Source organism: Phaethon aethereus (assembly GCF_964289735.1).
Source record: "Phaethon aethereus genome assembly, chromosome: W".
In the NCBI taxonomy this organism is placed as follows: domain Eukaryota; kingdom Metazoa; phylum Chordata; class Aves; order Phaethontiformes; family Phaethontidae; genus Phaethon; species Phaethon aethereus.
In genome coordinates, this window is record NC_138581.1 from 43,039,425 (window position 1) to 43,059,987 (window position 20,563).

Here is a 20,563-nt window from a genome sequence, read left to right on the forward strand (position 1 = left end):
CGACTGAGGGAACTGGGTTGTTTAGTCTGGAGAAGAGGCGGCTGAGGGGAGATCTTATTGCTCTCTACAACTATCTGAAAGGAGGTTGTAGCGAGGTGGGTGTCAGTCTCTTTTCCCAGGTAACAAGTGATAGAACGAGAGGAAATGGCCTCAAGTTGCGCCAGGGGAGGTTTAGATTGGATATTAGGAAAAATTTATTCCCCGAAAGGGTTGTCAAGCATTGGAACAGGCTGCCCAGGGAAGTGGTTGAGTCACCATCCCTGGAGGGATGTATAGATGTGGTGCTTAGGGACATGGTTTAGCGGTGGACTTTGCAGTGTTAGGTTTATGGTTGAACTCGAGGATCTTAAAGGTCTTTTCAAACCTAAACGATTCTATGATTCTATGAAAAAGTTCCAAATGACTTCTTACAATGCATATTCAACAAGATTTTTAAATTATTCTTTTAAATGTGAATTGTATTCCAAGCGGTTATTTTCTTTCTTTTGTGATTACTCTCAGTTTTCTTTTTTGGAGTGTAGAGTCAGGACATAACACTCTTTTCCATTACAGCTTCTTTGCATCATCCTAGCCATGTAAAGTATCCTTAGTATAAATCAAAATTAGGTTCAAATTTTGTTTTTAAATGTTCACCCATTAGAACTTCTTTATACAGTATGGTTCCCTAAGCTTGTTCTTCAGTGTTTTATTGCATTATTCTGAATCTTGTCCTCCCTTTCCCCCAGTTTAGTTTAATGCCAGAATGTTATATTCCAGGTCAGTGATGTGTGGCATAAAGCGAACAAATGTTTATTATCTTGGCAGACTTTGTATGATACTCCACTTTTTCACCTTCCCACTCTCCAAGCTGTCATCACTCATGACTATATGCTTTCCCACCACTGTATGAGATGGCAATTTTGAGTCCCATTGAATTTTAATACTGATTATGCTCCTAAATCTCATAGACTACTATTAAATCTCTCCACCTTTAGCATTAGCTTATTTATTTTTAAAATTATTATTATTTGTACCGACCTGCTTGGTTTTGGACATATATTGTGGGTTTTGGTGTGGTCCTGCATCTTGATTTGTCTTCACGATCATATTTGTATCAAAAGATGAAACCTTTTGTCTCCTGTTTTTTCTTCTGATGTTTCTCTGACAGTCTTTGTTGTGATTATCGCTTTATGTGCATCCATGCATACTAAATTAAATAGCATTCCAGATATTTTCCTTTCAGTCTCTTTAGGACTTCTTCCCACAGATCTGTAATGCCCTGGGTTTCTACTTGGTATTACATCCCCATTTTTCCCCAAGAGGTTTCAAATACTCATTGAGATTTTGTGCACTCATTCCATGTTTGCTCTGAACTCGGGAGTTAAACATCTCCTTGATGAGTTTCTTTTGTCATATAGAAGCTGATCTATCTGGCTCTGTAGTTGATGTTCTAGTACAGATTTACGAGGAAAGTGTGATGTTTTCAATTTTATCTGCTTCGCTCCCTGTGGTCATTGAGAGATTTCTTTATTAATACTTTGCAGATATAATATGCTTACTTTTCGGTGCACTCAAACCAGCAAGTCTATTGCTTTTCTTAAGTAATATTTTCCCCTCCATCCCCAGCTCTGATTTTGCAAGCATTTAAATGCTTGTATTAGATTTGTCTAGTTATGGGGATTTTTAAATACTTTTTTCCCCTCTAATTTTTCATCTGCTACTCTGTTTCTAATACCTAAACTTTTGCATGTGTTGTTCTGATTTATTCTTATTGCTTGTTTTAGGTGGGTTGTTTTTAGTGTTTAGCTGTTGTGTCCATGTCCATTGATGGCTCTTAAAGTATCTACAAATAGCTAGAGCATAATTTGACTTCCAAATAAGTTTTATGTAACTGGATGAGAACCTTAATTTTAAATATTTTTTTCTTTCTGAAATTATTGTGGTTTCTCTTCTGTTAGGACTCTGACACACATTTCATAGTTTCTATGTAGCACATAAAGCTTGAATGTTCATTTCGCTTCAGCAGGGGGGGTTCTTTATATATTTTTCCTCTGTGTATGAACCTATGGTATCCAGGCGTGTACGAAACCAACATTTTCTGAGTTCCACTGTAGTGGAGACCATGAGTTCCTTTCATATATGTAGGCTCTTTTGAAAGATATGATGACTTTCAGCAGAGTTGACTGTGTGAGTTATTGTGCCTATACTCTGGATAAATTTTTCAGAATGGCAAAATTGCTTTTTAGGCACTTCTGGAAATATTGTCTCTCTCCGCTCCTTACTGAGTCACTTCCTTTGGCTTTCCAGTAAGCATACCAGCAAACTGCAGTAATTCATTGTTGCAGTTCAAGACTGAATTGATAGTGTGGAGACTAAATGGGCTCAGATACTAAAGTACTTCTAGTTGCAGGTATAATCAATGTTAACAACTGATATGACTTCCCTGTTCCATGAGAGGGACAACATAGCCCAGGAGAGAAGCTGGGTGGGCAGCATAATGGTTTCTAACATGACCTCCCTGTCCCACAGGAGAGACAGCAGGATCCTGCATGAACCAGTAGGAAGTTGGATGGGTCAGTGTAGCGGATCCAGCTGGACAATATGCAGTCTGGGTGCAGGGCTGGGGGTCCCCACTGTTTGCTCTCAGGTGCTCCTAAGGCCTCTTGTGGGGTCTCTGTCAGGTCTCTCCCTGAGCAACTGCAGGCCATGTGTCGTAGTTTAACCCCAGCTGGCAGCTAAGCACTACACAGTCGCTTGCTCACTCCCCCACAGTGGGATGGGGAGAGAATCAGAAAAGCGAGAAAACTCATGGTTTAATAGGCTTTACCTATTAAACTGTCTTTATCTCAAACCATCAATTTTCTCACACTATCTCACACTATCAATTCGGTCTTGAACTGCAACAATGAATTACTGCAGTTTGCTGGTATGCTTACTGGAAAGCCAAAGGAAGTGACTCAGTAAGGAGCGGAGAGAGACAATATTTCCAGAAGTGCCTAAAAAGCAATTTTGCCATTCTGAAAAATTTATCCAGAGTATAGGCACAATAACTCACACAGTCAACTCTGCTGAAAGTCATCATATCTTTCAAAAGAGCCTACATATATGAAAGGAACTCATGGTCTCCACTACAGTGGAACTCAGAAAATGTTGGTTTCGTACACGCCTGGATACCATAGGTTCATACACAGAGGAAAAATATATAAAGAACCCCCCCTGCTGAAGCGAAATGAACATTCAAGCTTTATGTGCTACATAGAAACTATGAAATGTGTGTCAGAGTCCTAACAGAAGAGAAACCACAATAATTTCAGAAAGAAAAAAATATTTAAAATTAAGGTTCTCATCCAGTTACATAAAACTTATTTGGAAGTCAAATTATGCTCTAGCTATTTGTAGATACTTTAAGAGCCATCAATGGACATGGACACAACAGCTAAACACTAAAAACAACCCACCTAAAACAAGCAATAAGAATAAATCAGAACAACACATGCAAAAGTTTAGGTATTAGAAACAGAGTAGCAGATGAAAAATTAGAGGGGAAAAAAGTATTTAAAAATCCCCATAACTAGACAAATCTAATACAAGCATTTAAATGCTTGCAAAATCAGAGCTGGGGATGGAGGGGAAAATATTACTTAAGAAAAGCAATAGACTTGCTGGTTTGAGTGCACCGAAAAGTAAGCATATTATATCTGCAAAGTATTAATAAAGAAATCTCTCAATGACCACAGGGAGCGAAGCAGATAAAATTGAAAACATCACACTTTCCTCGTAAATCTGTACTAGAACATCAACTACAGAGCCAGATAGATCAGCTTCTATATGACAAAAGAAACTCATCAAGGAGATGTTTAACTCCCGAGTTCAGAGCAAACATGGAATGAGTGCACAAAATCTCAATGAGTATTTGAAACCTCTTGGGGAAAAATGGGGATGTAATACCAAGTAGAAACCCAGGGCATTACAGATCTGTGGGAAGAAGTCCTAAAGAGACTGAAAGGAAAATATCTGGAATGCTATTTAATTTAGTATGCATGGATGCACATAAAGCGATAATCACAACAAAGACTGTCAGAGAAACATCAAGAAGAAAAAACAGGAGACAAAAGGTTTCATCTTTTGATACAAATATGATCGTGAAGACAAATCAAGATGCAGGACCACACCAAAACCCACAATATATGTCCAAAACCAAGCAGGTCGGTACAAATAATAATAATTTTAAAAATAAATAAGCTAATGCTAAAGGTGGAGAGATTTAATAGTAGTCTATGAGATTTAGGAGCATAATCAGTATTAAAATTCAATGGGACTCAAAATTGCCATCTCATACAGTGGTGGGAAAGCATATAGTCATGAGTGATGACAGCTTGGAGAGTGGGAAGGTGAAAAAGTGGAGTATCATACAAAGTCTGCCAAGATAATAAACATTTGTTCGCTTTATGCCACACATCACTGACCTGGAATATAACATTCTGGCATTAAACTAAACTGGGGGAAAGGGAGGACAAGATTCAGAATAATGCAATAAAACACTGAAGAACAAGCTTAGGGAACCATACTGTATAAAGAAGTTCTAATGGGTGAACATTTAAAAACAAAATTTGAACCTAATTTTGATTTATACTAAGGATACTTTACATGGCTAGGATGATGCAAAGAAGCTGTAATGGAAAAGAGTGTTATGTCCTGACTCTACACTCCAAAAAAGAAAACTGAGAGTAATCACAAAAGAAAGAAAATAACCGCTTGGAATACAATTCACATTTAAAAGAATAATTTAAAAATCTTGTTGAATATGCATTGTAAGAAGTCATTTGGAACTTTTTCATAGAATCATAGAATCGTTTAGGTTTGAAAAGACCTTTAAGATCCTCGAGTTCAACCATAAACCTAACACTGCAAAGTCCACCGCTAAACCATGTCCCTAAGCACCACATCTATACATCCCTCCAGGGATGGTGACTCAACCACTTCCCTGGGCAGCCTGTTCCAATGCTTGACAACCCTTTCGGGGAATAAATTTTTCCTAATATCCAATCTAAACCTCCCCTGGCGCAACTTGAGGCCATTTCCTCTCGTTCTATCACTTGTTACCTGGGAAAAGAGACTGACACCCACCTCGCTACAACCTCCTTTCAGATAGTTGTAGAGAGCAATAAGATCTCCCCTCAGCCGCCTCTTCTCCAGACTAAACAACCCAGTTCCCTCAGTCGCTCCTCAGAAGACTTGTTCTCTAGGCCCTTCACCAGCTTTGATGCCCTTCTCTGGACACGCTCCAACACCTCAATCTTTCTTGTAGCGTGGGGCCCAAAACTGAACACAGTATTCAAAGTGCGGCCTCACCAGTGCCAAGTACAGGGGGACGATCACTTCCCTAGTCCTGCTGGCCACACTATTTCTGATACAAGCCAGGATGCTGTTGGCCTTCTTGGCCACCTGGGCACACTGCTGGCTCATATTCAGATGGCTGTCAACCAACACCCCTAGGTCCTTTTCCGCCAGGCAGCTCTCCAGCCACTCTTCCCCAAACCTGTAGCGTTGCACGGGGTTGTTGTGACCCAAGTGCAGGACCCGGCACTTTGCCTTATTAAACCTCATACAGTTGACCTCAGCCCATCGATCCAGCCTGTCCAGATCCCTCTGTAGAATCATAGAATGATTTGAGTTGGAAAGGACCTTAAAGATCATCTAGTTCCAACTCCTCTTCCATGGGCAGGGACACCTTCCACTAGACCAGGTTGCTCAAAGCCCCATCTAACCTGGCCTTGAACGCTTCCAAGGATGGGGCATCCACAGCTTCTCTGGGCAAGAATTTCTTCCTTATATCCAATCCAATTTTACTCTCTTTTCAGTTTAAAGCCATTACCCCTTGTCCTATCACTACATGCCCTTGTAAAAGTCCCTCTCCAGCTTTCTTGTAGGCCCCCTTCAGGTACTGGAAGGCTGCAATAAGGTCTCCCCAGAGTCTTCTCTTCTTCAGGCTGAACAACCCCAACTCTCTCAGCCTTTCCTCATAGGAGAGGTGCTCCAGCCCTCTGATCGTTTTCATGGCCCTCCTGTGGACCATGTCCTTCTTATGTTGGGGGCCCCAGAGCTGGACGCAGTACTCCAAGTGGGGTCTCACCAGAGTGGAGTAGAGGGGGAGAATCACCTCCCTTGACCTGCTGGCCACGCGTCTTTTGATGCAGCCCAGGATAAGGTTGGCTTTCTGGGCCGCAAGTGCACATTTCCAGGTCATGTTGAGATTCTCTTCAACCAACACCCCCAAGTTCTTCTCCTCAGGGCTACTTTCAATCCATTCTCTGCCCAGCCTGTATTTGTGCTTGGGGTTGCCCCGACTCATGTGTAGGATATTGCGCTTGGCCTTGTTGAACCTCCTGAGGTTCGCACAGGCCCACCTCTGAAGCCTGTCAAGGTCCCTCTGGATGGCATCCCTTTCCCTCCAGCATGTCTTCCACACCACACAGCTTGGTGTCATTGGCAAACTTGCTGAGGGTGCACTCAATCCCACTGTCCATGTCACCGACAAAGATGTTAAACACCACCGGTCCCAATACCGACCCCTGAGGAATGCCACTCATCACTGCTCTCCACTTGGACACTGAGCTGTTGACTGCAACTCTTTGAGTGCGACTATACAGCCAATTCCGTATCCAGCGAGTGGTCCATCCATCAAATCCATGTCTCTCCAATTTAGAGATGAGGATGTCATGCAGGACATTGTCAAATGCTCTAAAGCCTTTCTACCCTCAAGCATATCAACACTCCCGCCCAATTTGGTGTCATCTGCAAACTTACTGAAGGTTCATTCGACCCCCTCATCGAGATCATTGATAAAGATATTAAACAGAACTGGCCCCGATACTGAGCCCTGGGCAACACTGCTTGTGACTGGCCGCCAGCTGGTTTTAACTCTGTTCAACACAACTCTTTGGGCCTGGCCATCCAGCCAGTTTTTTACCCAGCAAAGAGTATGCCCGTCCAAGCCATGAGCAGCCACTTTCTTCAGGAGAATGCTGTGGGAAATGGTGTCAAAGGCTTTACTAAAGTCCAGGTAGACAACATCCACAGCCTTTCCCTCATCCACTAAGCGGGTCACCTGGTCATAGAAGGAGATCAGGTTGGTCAAGTAGGACCTGCCTTTCATGAACCCGTGCTGGCTGGGCCAGATCCCTTGGTTGTCCTGTACATGCCGTGTGATGGCACTCAAGATGAGCTGCTCTATAACCTTCCCTGGCCCCGAGGTCAGGCTGACAGGCCTGTAGTTCCCCGGATCCTTCTTCTGAAAACTGAAAACACAATAGAAACATAAGTTACATTTAGCAAAATATAGCAATTGTAGTACACAGTTCAATCACAATACCAATGTGATTCTCATTACATGCCTCTGTAATATGAGCACTGTCATGACAATGGGCGTCCCCAATCGCCAGGAAGGAATATGTGGGTTGAAGCCAGCTCAAACCTGTTGCTCTCTTCGACATTCCTTTGCTAGTTGTTTAATTTTTATATTTTACGTTGGGATGAGCCACGTATTCACTCCCTCTATGCCAGTCTGGCTAACTAAGGGAGACATTCATACCCTTTTACTAACTGGGGAGAAACATTTACACCACCAGTTGATCCGCTCAACTGACATAGCTGTTTATCTAAAACAAAGGCCACCCTCCTGTCCCCTTTATATTGAGATAAAGTCAGCTTCTTTGCAGTATTCTCTGAGCTTCGTGGGCACATCACCCTTGCCCATCTTCTCTGAGCCTTCGTCCATTGTAGAGGTTTAGTGGTCAGTCACACACACACTTCAAGTATGTTCCACGGTGATCCTCAAAGGCCATTACCTCTGCAAACTGATTGGAGCATCCAGTCCCTTTGCAAGTTGCAGCTTCTCCTGTGGAGGGGTTCTAGGAAGTGGCTTGTCATCTCCTATTTCCTGCTGTGATGTTACAGGATCTGTCAGTAAATGAACTCCATCATTTATTTTTTGCATTTAATTCATCATACGCTGGGGCATCAATGGTCCAAGGAGTTCAGTGTTCCTTCTACTGTTGATTTGCTGGCCACTGACTAACAAGTGGAACTAAACCTGGTCTGGAGCCTGAACTAGTATGTGCCTACTGGGTAAGAGCCAGGACCCATTTTTGCCACATAGCAGTGGTTGCTCTTCCCCCAGTGGGTTTTGAATCCTTGAACATAAAATTCAGTACCAGCGGTCTGGAGCATAACCACAGTGTCTGCTCTATGCCTAATACCTCAGTGGCACTCAGAACACCTCCATATGTAGCCAAGACTTCTTATTCCAGAGGGATATAATTATTTTCTACCCCTTTGTGACTCTAGCTCCAGAATCCCAATGGCCACCCACCCATCTCAAGGGGCTCATTGCCACAAGCTTCATATGATGCTGTTTTTTCCTGCACTGGTATATTACAAATGTTTTATATCACTACCTTCCCAGATAAGTCCTAATGCCATCACGTGGGCTATTTCCTGGTTGATCTGCTCAAAAGCTTGCTGCTGTTCCTCTGCCTGTTCAGACTGACTCTTTCCAGGTTACTTGATATAAAGATTTGGTCAATCTGCTATAACCAGGGATGTGCATACATCAAAACTCAGGGTTTTTTGTGTGATGAGGACAGCATGTGCTAGGGCATGATACTGTTGAGGTACCCAGATAGTCCAATAGATTCAGTTATCCCCATTTGCCACCAGGCAAGTGGTGAGGTCCCTATAATGCAGTAAATTCAATTCAGCTACCCAAACAGTATGTGGCCTGGAGGTCAGAGCAGGAGGAGCTAACGGTTTAACTGAGCTCTGACCTTTGCCTTGCACTTGCAATTCCTTGATTCACAGTGCTAGATATCTAATGTTTTTTTTCATTCCACTCAGTCATATTCTCCCCCTTTTCCTTCAGGACCATCCATAAGTCCTAGTGTATAGGGCAGGGGCATGGAGAATTCCCATATCTTCCTGATGTTTTTTCTGAGGTCATAGCATCATAGAATCATTAAGGTTGGAAAAGACCTCCAAGATCATCAAGTCCAACCGTCAACCCAATACCACCATGCCCACTAAGCCATGTCCCTAAGCGCCATGTCTACACGTCTTTTAAATCCCTCTAGTGATGGTGACTCCACCACTTCCCTGGGCAACCTGTTCCAATGCTTGGTCGACCAGACCACTGGACTTTAGACATTACCAACAATGCTCTTTCTAGTACAGTAAATATAGGTCACTCGTTGGTCAACAGGGCACCCACTGAGCTACCAGAAGGACATTAATAACTCTGTCTAACCATCAGAGCTATTGGGCCACGGCATCAGTGGCCACAGACTTATTGGGGTCCGCCCTTGCCTGTGAACATATTCCATCAACCCAAGCAACTGCAGCCAAATACCTCCTTCTTCCCAGTCCCTCCACGGGGATATCTTATTTTTGGGATCAGCAAGATCAGACCATTTCTTAACATATCCCTCCGTCAGCTGATCCCCAAATCCACCCCCATTACATAGGGCAGTGTTTACAAGTGGCATAGGACCCTGTGGTGGGTTGACCTTGGCTAGACACCAGGTGCCCACCAAAGCTGCTCTATCGCTCCCCCTCCTCAGCCGGACAGGGGAGAGAAAATATAACAAGCTTATGGATCGAGATAAGGACAGGGAGAGATCATTCAGCAGTTACCGACATGGGCAAAACAGACTCAACTTGGGGAAATTAATTAATTTATTGCCAATCAAAATCAGAGGAGGATAATGAGAAATAAGACCAAATCTTAAAACGTCTTCCCCACACCCCTCCCTTCTTCCCAGGCTCAACTTTTCTCATGATTTCTCTACCACCTCCCCCCCGAGCGGCACAGGAGGATGGGGAATGGGGGTTGCGATCAGTTCATCACACGTTTTCTGCTGCTCCTTCCTCCTCAAGGGAAGGATTCTCACTCTTCCCCTGCTCCTGTGTGGGGTCCCTCCCATAGGAGACAGTTGTCCGCGAACTCCTCCAACGTGAGTCCTTCCCACAGGCTGCAGTTCTGCATGAACTGCTCCAGTCTGTGTCCCTTCCACAGGGTGCAGTCCTTCAGGAACAGACTGCTCCAGCATGGATCCCCTGTGGGGTCACAAGTCCTGCCAGCAAACATGCTCCAACGTGGGCTCCTCTCTCCACAGGGCCACAGGTCCTGCCAGGAGCTTGCTCCAGCATGGGGTCCTCCATGGGATGCAGGTGGATATCTGCTCCACCGTGAAGTTCCATGGGCTGCAGGAGGACAGCCTGCCTCACCATGGTCTTCACCATGGGCTGCAGGGGAATCTCTGCTCTGGTGCCTGGAGCACCTCCTCCCCCTCCTTCTTCACTGACCTTGGTGTCTGTAGAGTTGTTTTCACATATTCTTACTCCTCTCTCCGGCTGCAAATGCTGCGTGCCAGTTTTTTCCCCCTTCTTAAATATGTTATCACAGAGGCACTACCACCGTCGCTGATTGGCTCGGCCTTCACCAGCAGTGGGTCCGTCTTGGAGCCGGCTGGCATTGGCTCTATTGGACATAGTGGAAGCTTCTAGCAACTTCTTGCAGAAGCCACCCCTGCAACCCCCACCGCTACCAAAACCTTGCCAAGCAAACCCAGTACAGACTCAAACCCCCAAGAGCTTTGCTCTGCTGAGCCATCAGCTGTATCCCACCTCCTCTGGTTTCCCAGCACCTCCATAGTCACTGCAAGGCAGTTTCCTGAGGGTGTTGGCTGTAAGTTTCCCACACAGCCTTAATCTTGATCTGAGTAAAGGACCTGTTGAGTGATCATGTTCTGGGGAACAATGCCCTTGTTTGCATAGGTCTACTTAATTACAGTAACTAGGGACTGCCTGATAGGCTTCTGTTATTAATTCATCATTAGAGTCCCAAATATCATCATCCCAGGTTTCAGGATCAGCCCATCGATCCAGCCTGTCCAGACCCCTAGAGTTTTCCTACCCACCAGCAGATCAACACTCCTGCCCAACTTGGTGCCATCTGCAAACATACTGAGGGTGCACTTGATCCCCTCATCCAGATCACTGTAAACAGAACTGGCCCCAATACTGAGATCTGGGGAATGCCACTTGTGACTGGCCAACGGGATTTAACTCCATTCACCACAACTCTTTAGGCCCAGACATCCAGCCAGTTTTTTTACCCAGTGAAGAGTATGCCCGTCCAAGCCATGAGCAGCCACTTTCTTCAGAAGAATCACAGAATCACAGAATGGTAGGGGTTGGAAGGGACCTCTGAAGATCATCTGGTCCAACCCACCTGCCAAAGCAGGATCACCTAGGGCAGGTTGCACAGGAACGCGTCCAGTCGGGTTTTGAAGGTCTCCAGAGAAGGAGACTCCACAACCTCTCTGGGCAGCCTGTTCCAGTGCTCCGTCACCCTCACAGTAAAGAAGTTTTTCCTCATGTTGAGGTGGAACTCCCTGTGCTGCAGTTTGTGCCCATTGCCCCTCGTCCTATCACTGGGCACTACTGAAAAGAGGCTGGCTCCATCCTCCTGACAGCCACCCTTCAGATATTTATAGAGATTGATACGGTCCCCTCTCAGCCTTCTCTTCCCCAGACTAAATAGCCCCAGGTCTCTCAGCCTTTCCTCATACGAGAGATGTTCCAGTCCCTTAATCATCTTCGTAGTCCTCTGTTGGACCCTCTCCAAAAGTTTCCTGTCTCTCTTGAACTGGGGAGCCCAGAACTGGACACAATACTCCAGATGAGGCCTCACCAGCACAGAGTAGAGGGGGAGGATAACCTCTCTCGACCTGCTGGTCACACTCTTCTTAATGCACCCCAGGATACCATTGGCCCTCTTGGCCACCAGGGCACATTGCTGTCCCATGGATAACATTGTCTACCAGGACTCCAAGGTCCTTCTCCATGGAGCTGCTTTCCAGCAGGTCAACCCCTGACCTGTACTGGTGCATGGGGTTGTTCCTCCTCAGGTGCAGAACTCTACACTTGTCCTTGTTAAATTTCATGAGGTTCCCCTCCGCCCAACTCTCCAGTCTGTCCAGATCCCATTGAATGGCAGCACAGCCTCCTGGTCTATCAGCCACTCCTCCCAGTTTTGTATCAGCAGCAAACTTGCTGAGGGTACATTCCAACCCTTCATCTAGGTCATTGATGAAGATGTTGAACTGGACCCAGTACTGATCCCTGGGGAACATCACTAGCTACAGGCCTCCAACTGGCCTCTGCGCCGCTGACCACAACCCTTTGAGCTCTCTTGCTTAGCCAGTTCTCGATCCATCTCACAGTCCACTCATCCAACCCATACTTCCTGAGCTTCACTATGAGGATGTTATGGGAGACAGTGTCATAGCCTTACTGAAGTCAAGGTAAACCACATCCACTGCTCTCCCTTCATCTACCCAGCTAGTCACTCCATCATAGAAGGCTATCAGGTTGGTCAAGCACAATCTCCCCTTGGTGAATCTATGCTGACTACTCCTGATAACTTTCTTTTCATCCATGTGCCTAGAGATGGCCTCCAGAAAGAGCTGTTCCATCACCTTCCCAGGGATGGAGGTGAGGCTGATCAGTCTATAATTTCCCAGCTCTTCCTTCTTGCCCTTTTTGAAGACTGGGGTGACATTGGCTTTCCTCCAGTCCTCAGGCACCTCTCCCGTTCTCCATGATTTTTCAAAAATGATGGAGAGAGGTGTTGCAACAACAATGCTGTGAGAAACGATGTCAAAGGCTTTACTAAAGTCCAGGAAAATGACATCTACATCCTTTCCCTCATCTGCTAAGTGGGTCACCTTGTCATAGAAGAAGATCAAATTAGTCAAGCAGGACCTGCCTTTCATAAACCCGTGCTGACTGGGCCTGATCACCTGGTTGTCCTGTACATGCCATGTGATGGCACTCAAGATTAGCTGCTCCATAACCTTCCCCGGCCCCGAGGTCAGGCTGACAGGCCTGTAGTTCCCTGGATCCTCCTTCCGGTCCTTATAGATGGGCATCACATTGGCAAGCCTCTAGTCATCTGGGACCTCCCCTGTTAACCAGGAGTGCTGTTATTGCTGCAGTAGCCAGATTAAGTTCTAGTTGGGCTTTGACCTTTCTAATTTTCTCCCTACATAACCTCACGACATCCTTGTATTCCTCCTGAGTTAGGAGCCCAGGCTAATTAGCCCAGGCTAATTTTCTTGAGTTTGTACTGGGAGGTGGTCCAGGTTCCAGGCAACTAGAACATGGGCTTGAAGCAAGCACCATCACATCTCCTCCCAATCATCTTCCCAGCCCTGTACCATTTTCTTGGGTCCCTTTGGACACTTCTTTTCCCAACTATTCAGTGTTCACACTCACCCCCAAACACATAATTGCAGCACTCCAGTCATGTGAGTCATCCCACCATGTTTCTGTGATTGCAACTACATCACTGTTTTCCAGATGCAAAATGGCTTCCAACTACTACTGTTTATTGCCCATTCTGCATGCATTCGTGTAGATGCACTTCAGTTGGCTTCCTTCAGGGCATATCCACCTGCTGCAGCATGGTCCTCTTCATGGGCTGCTGATTGGATATCTGCTTCACCTTGGACCTCCATGGGCTGCAGGGGGACAACCTGCTTCACCATGGTCTTCAACACGACCTGCAGGGGAATCTCTAGTCCCGCACCTGGAGCACTTCCTCCACCTTCTTCACTGACTTTGGTGCCTGCAGGGTTGTTCCTCTCACATTTTTCACAATTCTCTCTCTCACAGCTGGTGCACAGTGTTTTTTACCCTTTCTTAAATGTGTTATCACAGAGGGACCACCAGCGTCACTCATGGACTCAGCTTTAGGTCTGTTTTGGAGCCAGCTGGAATTGGCTCTGTCTAGCACAGTGTCAGCCCCGGTCTCTTCTCACAGAAGCCACCCCTGCAGCACCCCTCTACCAATACCTTGCCTCGTAATCCCAATACATTTTCCTATAGTTCTTATTCGAATTTGCCCCAAATATAGTTACTTCTGTGCTAAGCACAATACTCTTTTTTAAAGCCACAGCTGTTCCGCCATTTGCTGTCTTTGTAACAGCAACTCGAGGCCAGTATGGCGTTCTTTCCTAGAGCCTAGTTTGTCCACTGCTGCTTTTCCTCACAAAACATGTCATAGAATCATAGAATAGTTTGGGTTGAAAGGGACCTTTAAAGGTCATCTAGTCCAACCCCCCTGCAATGAGCAGGGACATCTTCAACTAGATCAGTATTCTCAGAGTCCTGTCCAACCTGACCTTGAATGTTTACAGGGATGGGGCATCTACCACCTCTCTGGGCAACCTGTGCCAGTGTTTTACCACCCTCATTGTGAAAAACTTATTCCTTACATCTAGTCGAAATCTACCCTCTTTTAGTTTAAAACCATTACCCCTTGTCCTATTGCAACAGGCCCTGCTAAAAAGTCTGTCCCCATCTTTCTTATAAGCCCCCTTTAAGTACTGAAAGGCTGCAATAAGGTCTCCCTGGAGCCTTCTCTTCTCCAGGCTGAACAACCCCAACTCTCTCAGCCTGTCCTCACAGGAGAGGTTCTCCATCCCTCTGATCATTTTTGTGGCCCTCCTCTGGACCCTCTCCACCAGGTCCATGTCTTTCCTGTGCTGAGGGCTCCAGAGATGGACGCAGTACTCCAGGTGGGGTCTCACCAGAGCAGAGGAGAGGGGCAGAATCACCTCCCTCGACCTGCTGGCCACGCTTCTTTGGATGCAGCCCAGGATACGGTTGGCTTTCTGGGCAGCGAGCGCACATTGCCAGCTCATGTGCAGCTTTTCATCCACCAGTACCCCCAAGTCCTTCTCAGCAGGGCTGCTCTCAATCCCTTTATCCCTCAGCCTGTATTGATACCGGGGGTTGCCCCAACCCAGGTGCAGGACCCTGCACTTGGCCTTGGTGAACCTCATGAGGTTCACATGGGCCCATTTCTTGAGCTTGTCCAGGTTCTTCTGGACAGCATCCCATCCCTCATGCATGTCAACCGCACCACTCAGCTCGGTGTCATCTGCAATCTTGCTGAGGGTGCACTCGATCCCACTGCCTATGTCATTGATGAAGATATTAAACAGTACTGGTCCCAATACAGACACCTGAGGGACACCACTCATCACCCATCTCCATCTGGACATTGAGCCATTGACCTCTACCCTCTGGTTGCGACCATCTAACCAATTTCTCATCCACCGAACAGTGCACCCATCAAATCCATATCTCTCCAATTTAGAGAGAAGGATGTTGTGGGGGACCGTGTCAAAGGCCTTACAGAAGTCCAGATAGACAACATCCATAGCTCTTCCCTTGTCCACTGATGTAGTCGCTCCATCGATGATGATGTGGAGCATGTTTCTCTTCTCCTGGCATTTGCAGTATCTCTATTCACTGTCATCCAGTTAAAGAAAGAACATTGCATGCGAAGAGTCTGGTGCCACGCATGTAACTGGATGACCAGTTTCTATCGGTAAAGTTTCAATCCTGTATTCTCATCATTTGTTGCACAAGCAATAAAACTCCATAGCCTAAATACAAGGCAAATCTTAAAAATAAGCCATCTGTCCGTATTTCAAACATCAGGATCTGTGTACACACCCATTTCCATAAAAAGCACAAAATAGAAAGTTGCCTAGCTATTCCCTCTACTTTTTATGCTTAATCTTTAGTGGCTTCACTAAACTGCTCTGCTAACAAGATAAAGGGGTGTTTTTCAGAAATGCAAATGGAATTATATGCTCTCTTTCCCACTGACTTTTAATGGGAGCTCTGTCATTGAAAGTTTCCTATGTTGTAAATCTTTTTTGAAAAGTATGGTCAGCTTGACTTATTCCAAAGGCCAATCATTGACAGTATAAATTGGTAAAGAATAAACTGGTGAGATTTGACTTTGGATTTTTCTTAATTGCTGCCTTATTTTTTTTTAAATGAAAATATTAAGTAGTATTTTAGACAATTCTTGCTCTGAGGCACCTCTTACCATTAGAGTCCTCCACCTCTTCAGCAGAAGTGTGTTTCTTGGAGGTGTGGTAGCCAAGTGAGGCTGAGAGGCTGACAACACGGGGTCTTGGTAGTGTCAGTGCTTTCCCATGCACTCTCAAGGAATGCTCTTTCAGCTGGCTGATTGTCATGGTGGAAAATGTGCAGGAAGAACATTTGTAGGCATGTTCACCTGGGTGAGCGAAATACAGGCAAGTTGTCAGCTCACAAAAGAAACAAAAACGGGATCCCCATTCTTTTCCTGCTGAACTTATCAGTAAAATTCCTATGGCCTCTTTCAGTGTGAGACTTATCCCGAAGAGAACTCCCATGGAGAGAGGAGCCCACGCTGGAACAGGTTTGCTGGCAAGACTTGTGACCCTGCAGGGGACCCACGCTGGAGCAGTCAGTTCCTGAAGGCCTGCACCCATGGAAGGGACCCAGGTTGGAGCAGTTCGTGAAGAACTGCAGCCTGTGGGAAGGACTCACACTGGAGAAGTTTGTGGAGAACTGTCTCCCGTGGGAGGGACCCCACACTAGAGCAGGGGAAGAGTGTGAGTCCTTCCCTTGAGGAGGAAGGAGTGGCAGAAACAGCGTGTGATGAACTGACCACAACCCCCATTCCCCATCCCCCTGTACCACTAAGGGGGAGGAGGTAGAGAAAAATTGGGAGTGAAGTTGAGCCCGGGAAGAAGGGAGGGGTGGGGGGAAGGTGTTTTAAGATTTGGTTTCAGTTCTCATTATCTCTAGTCTGATTTGATTGGCAATAAATTAAATTAATTTCCCCAAGTCAAGTCTGTTTTGACCATGACGGTAATTGCTGAATGATCTCTCCCTGTCCTTATCTCGACCCACAAGCTTCTCGTTATACTTTCTTCCCTGTCCAGCTGAGGAGGGGGAGTGATAGAGCAGCTTTGGTGGGCACCTGGTGTCTAGCCAGGGTCAACCCACCACACTACCAAGAAACCACAGGCTCTACTTCCAGGAAGATCAACATGGACTTTGCAACTGATAAGATTTCAAACCAGGAGGGATCCTGGATACTGGACTGGGAGGGATGCAGGAATTCATAGAACTATACAAACTCATGAGGTGACATACAGGGGGAAGAGGGAGCAGGGAGGAACAGAAATGAGTATAAAAGGGAACAGTCACATGTAAAACGGGTACACTTGCTTGACTGAGCCCTGTGCCTGATCACCACAGTCTGGCCTGTCTTCTTATATCTTCTTATTAAATCTTTTAACTATCACTCTGCGTAATTTCACTCTATCCTGTGCGTACGTGTGCTGCAAGGACTAAGTGCCAGCTACTGGTGAGATTTGTGTGAGTGGAATCTGGTGCCAGCTACTGGAGTCAGACTGGGGGTATAGGTGCCCCTGGCCTGTGGTGTCATATACTGGCACAAGTGGGGGGTCTTTAACCTCCAGCCACTGGGGTGGGAACGGTGTGTGTCTCGACAACTAGCTACTGGGAGGGACTGGTATGAGTGAGGCGAGTGAGAGGATCTGCGCCAGTGGCTGGAGCGGGACCATGGGTCACAGCCCATGTGCCTGGTGCCAGGCTTCCCAAAACTGAGTGTGCAGGGGGGTGGGGTGTGTATTCGATAGCAAACTTCAAGCTGGACTAGCCACTGGTCCCAGTGACCGGGCAGGAGGAAATCCTAGGCTGGAACTGCTGGAGGACGCAGCTGCTCCTAACATCCCTTAACAGTTCTAGCTATTATTTAAGAACACATTTTATAATAAATGGAGTTTGACCACTCCCCAAAAGATAATGGACATGAGGAGATTGAGTGAGACACCTGGATTTTTACAATCACCAAGGCACTTTAAACAAATGTATGGGCATGATGCACATCTCTCAGAATAAATAAAATAACAGAATATCTACAAGAGGAGAAAAAAACACTTTTAACAAATGAAAGTCACAGAAACACTATTACTGGAAGACCAGTGAAAAAGATCCACAAGGTTATTATCCAATAGGATATATTGGTAAAGAACTTACTGGAAATAAAACAGGAAAAAGAGAGACCCAGAGAGAGTGCTACAAAGAGGGAGAGTGTTCTGAACTCAGAGAGCGAGCAAGCATCTGACCAAGACACAGCATGAGCCCAATGCAGAATGTACAGTGTGACACAGATAGAGAGCACATGCTCTGAAAGAGTGTACATGACAAAGAAACTGCGAAAGAGCATGTGACTGACCCAGAGAGATCATTTGCGACCCAGAGAAAGAGAGCATGCACAAGCCAGAGGGAGACACCCAGAGAGGGAGAAAGAAAGAGCACGTGATCCAAAGAGGCAGAGAAAGCATGTGACCCAGAGAGAGAACATGACACAGACAAAGAAAGTGAGTGTGACCAAGAGAGACAGGCAGCAAGCGTGACCAGAGAGAACGTAAGCATGGCCCTGAGAGAGAGAGCGCGTGAACCAGATAGAGCGCAACCCAAAGATATAAAGCGAGTGCGACCCAGAAACAGAGACACAGAGGGAGTCTGAAACAGAGAGATCCAGAGAGAGTGCGACTGATAGACCAAGCAGGCGCCTGCCACCCAGAGAGAGCAAGCATGAGCATAGACAACCCAGAACAAGAGAGAGATCGCAGCCTAGACTGAGACTGTGCAAGAGCATGTGCACTTAACCAGGGGAGAGGGCACATGTGTCCCAGAGTGAGAATGCACATGCACAACTGTCGTGGTTTAGCCCCAGCCGGCAACTAAGCACCACGCAGCCACTCACTCACTCCCCCCTCCCCCAGTGGGATGGGGGAGAGAATTGGGAAAAAACTCGTGGGTTGAGATAAAAACAGGTTAATAGGACAGCAAGAGAGAAGGAAACAACAATAATATCAATAATAATAATACCAACAAAGGAATGTACAAGAACAAGTGATGCCCAATACAGCAATTGCTCACCACCCAGTGATCGATAGCCCATCCCCAAGCAGCGATTCCCACCCCCCGGCTAACTCCAGTTTATGTACTGAGCATGACGTTGTATGGTAGAGAATATCTCTTTGGTCAGCCTGGGTCAGCTGTCCTGGCTGTGTCCCCTCCCAGCTTCCTGTGCACCCCCAGCCTTCTTCCTAGCATACCAGCACGAGAAGCTGGACTGTCCTTGACTATGTAGCAACAGCTCAAAACATCAGCACGTTATCAACATATCAACAAATCCAAAATATAGCCTCACACTAGCTTCTGTGAAGAAAATCAGCTCTATCCTGGCTGAAACCAGGACAACAACCAAAAGCAAGTGCACCTACACTTGGAAGCCACCGAGGCAAAGGGCTCCGGAGCGGAGGATTGCGCCGGGGGACCCTTCTTAAAGCAGCAAAACTGCGAAGGCAAAAGCGCAGGGAGAGAGAGGGTGTCCCAGTCCCCACCCCCACCCCTGAGCCGGCAGAGCGAGCTCCTGATGAGCGGCAGTGCTGACTCAGCGTGGGCAGGTGGTGGCCAAAGCCTCTCGTGTACAAGAGCAGCCCCCAGGGAGCGTGAGCGACCCAGAGAGTGGCGAACAGGGCAGGCAAACAGGACGTGGCACGTCACAAGGGCACGGCGCAACAGTTCGCGCAGGGAAGGCGCGCAGGGAAGACGTGCAGGCAGGGCGCGCAGGCAGGGCGCAGTCCCCTCCCCGACACTAGACGCTCTCTCGAGGAGTGGTCATCGCCCTCCCAGAAGAGGCCCAGCTATGGTCTCCACTCGGCTGAAAGCTGTGGCCAGAAGGAATGTGGCGACCCAGACTGAGCTCCCACACAAACACACGGCTGTCCAGGTGTCCAGCTGCAGGGAGTGCCTGAGCCTGTCACTTGTGCCACATGGCAGCAGAGACAACACCTGTGTGCGGTGTGACCAGGTGAGCGACCTGCTCAGCCTGGTGGCAGAGCTGAAACAGGAAATGGAAAGGCAAAGGAGTATCAGGGAGTGTGAGAGGGAGATAGATAGATTGGTGGAGCCACACCTGGCCATCCCTGAGGCAAAGGCAGCAGGTGGAGGCTCCACAAGCAGCAGAGGATCCCCTACCCTCTTGCTGCCAGGCAGAAGGAGGGGACCTAAGAGATGAGGGGGAATGGAAACAGGTCCCTGCTCGGGGCACCAGGCAAATCCCCTCCCAGCCTCCCTCACCTTCCCAGCTGCCCTTACACAACAGGTATGGGGCTCTAGAACTTGAGGGCCAGGCACATGAGGATACTGATGAAAGTCCATCCAGGGGGGTGCCTAGGGTGAGTCAGTCAGCCCCACGCATTATGACTACCTCTGTTAAGAAAAAAAGGAGGGTAATTGTCATAGGTGACTCCCTTCTGAGGGGAACAGAAGGCCCAATATGCCGACCAGACCCAACCCACAGGGAAGTCTGCTGCCTCCCTGTGGCCTGGGTTAGAGATGTTACTAGGAAACTCCCTGGTCTGGTTCAGCCCACTGATTACTACCTGCTGTTGGTTATGCAGATTGGCAGTGACAAGGTTGCACAAAGAAGTCTAAAAGTGATTAAAAGGGACTTCAGAGCACTGGGGCGACTGGTTGATGGATCAGGAGCACAGGTAGTGTTTTCAACAATCCCTTCAGTGGCAGGAACACTGAAAGGAACAGGAAAACACACCTGGTTAACATGTGGCTC

At 46.8% G+C, this 20,563-nt stretch overlaps 1 protein-coding gene across 1 annotated transcript in view; it reads right to left on the reverse strand.

The window, feature by feature from the left end:
• Positions 1–20,563, reverse strand: part of LOC309415272 (zinc finger protein 462-like) — a gene marked incomplete at its 3' end in the record, with an annotated part of 81,502 nt that overhangs the window by 35,978 nt on the left and 24,961 nt on the right. The window contains exon 6 of the mRNA XM_082012741.1: positions 15,947–16,138. Coding sequence (XP_081868867.1) covers positions 15,947–16,138 — 192 coding nt within the window. The remainder of the gene's footprint in view (positions 1–15,946; positions 16,139–20,563) is intronic.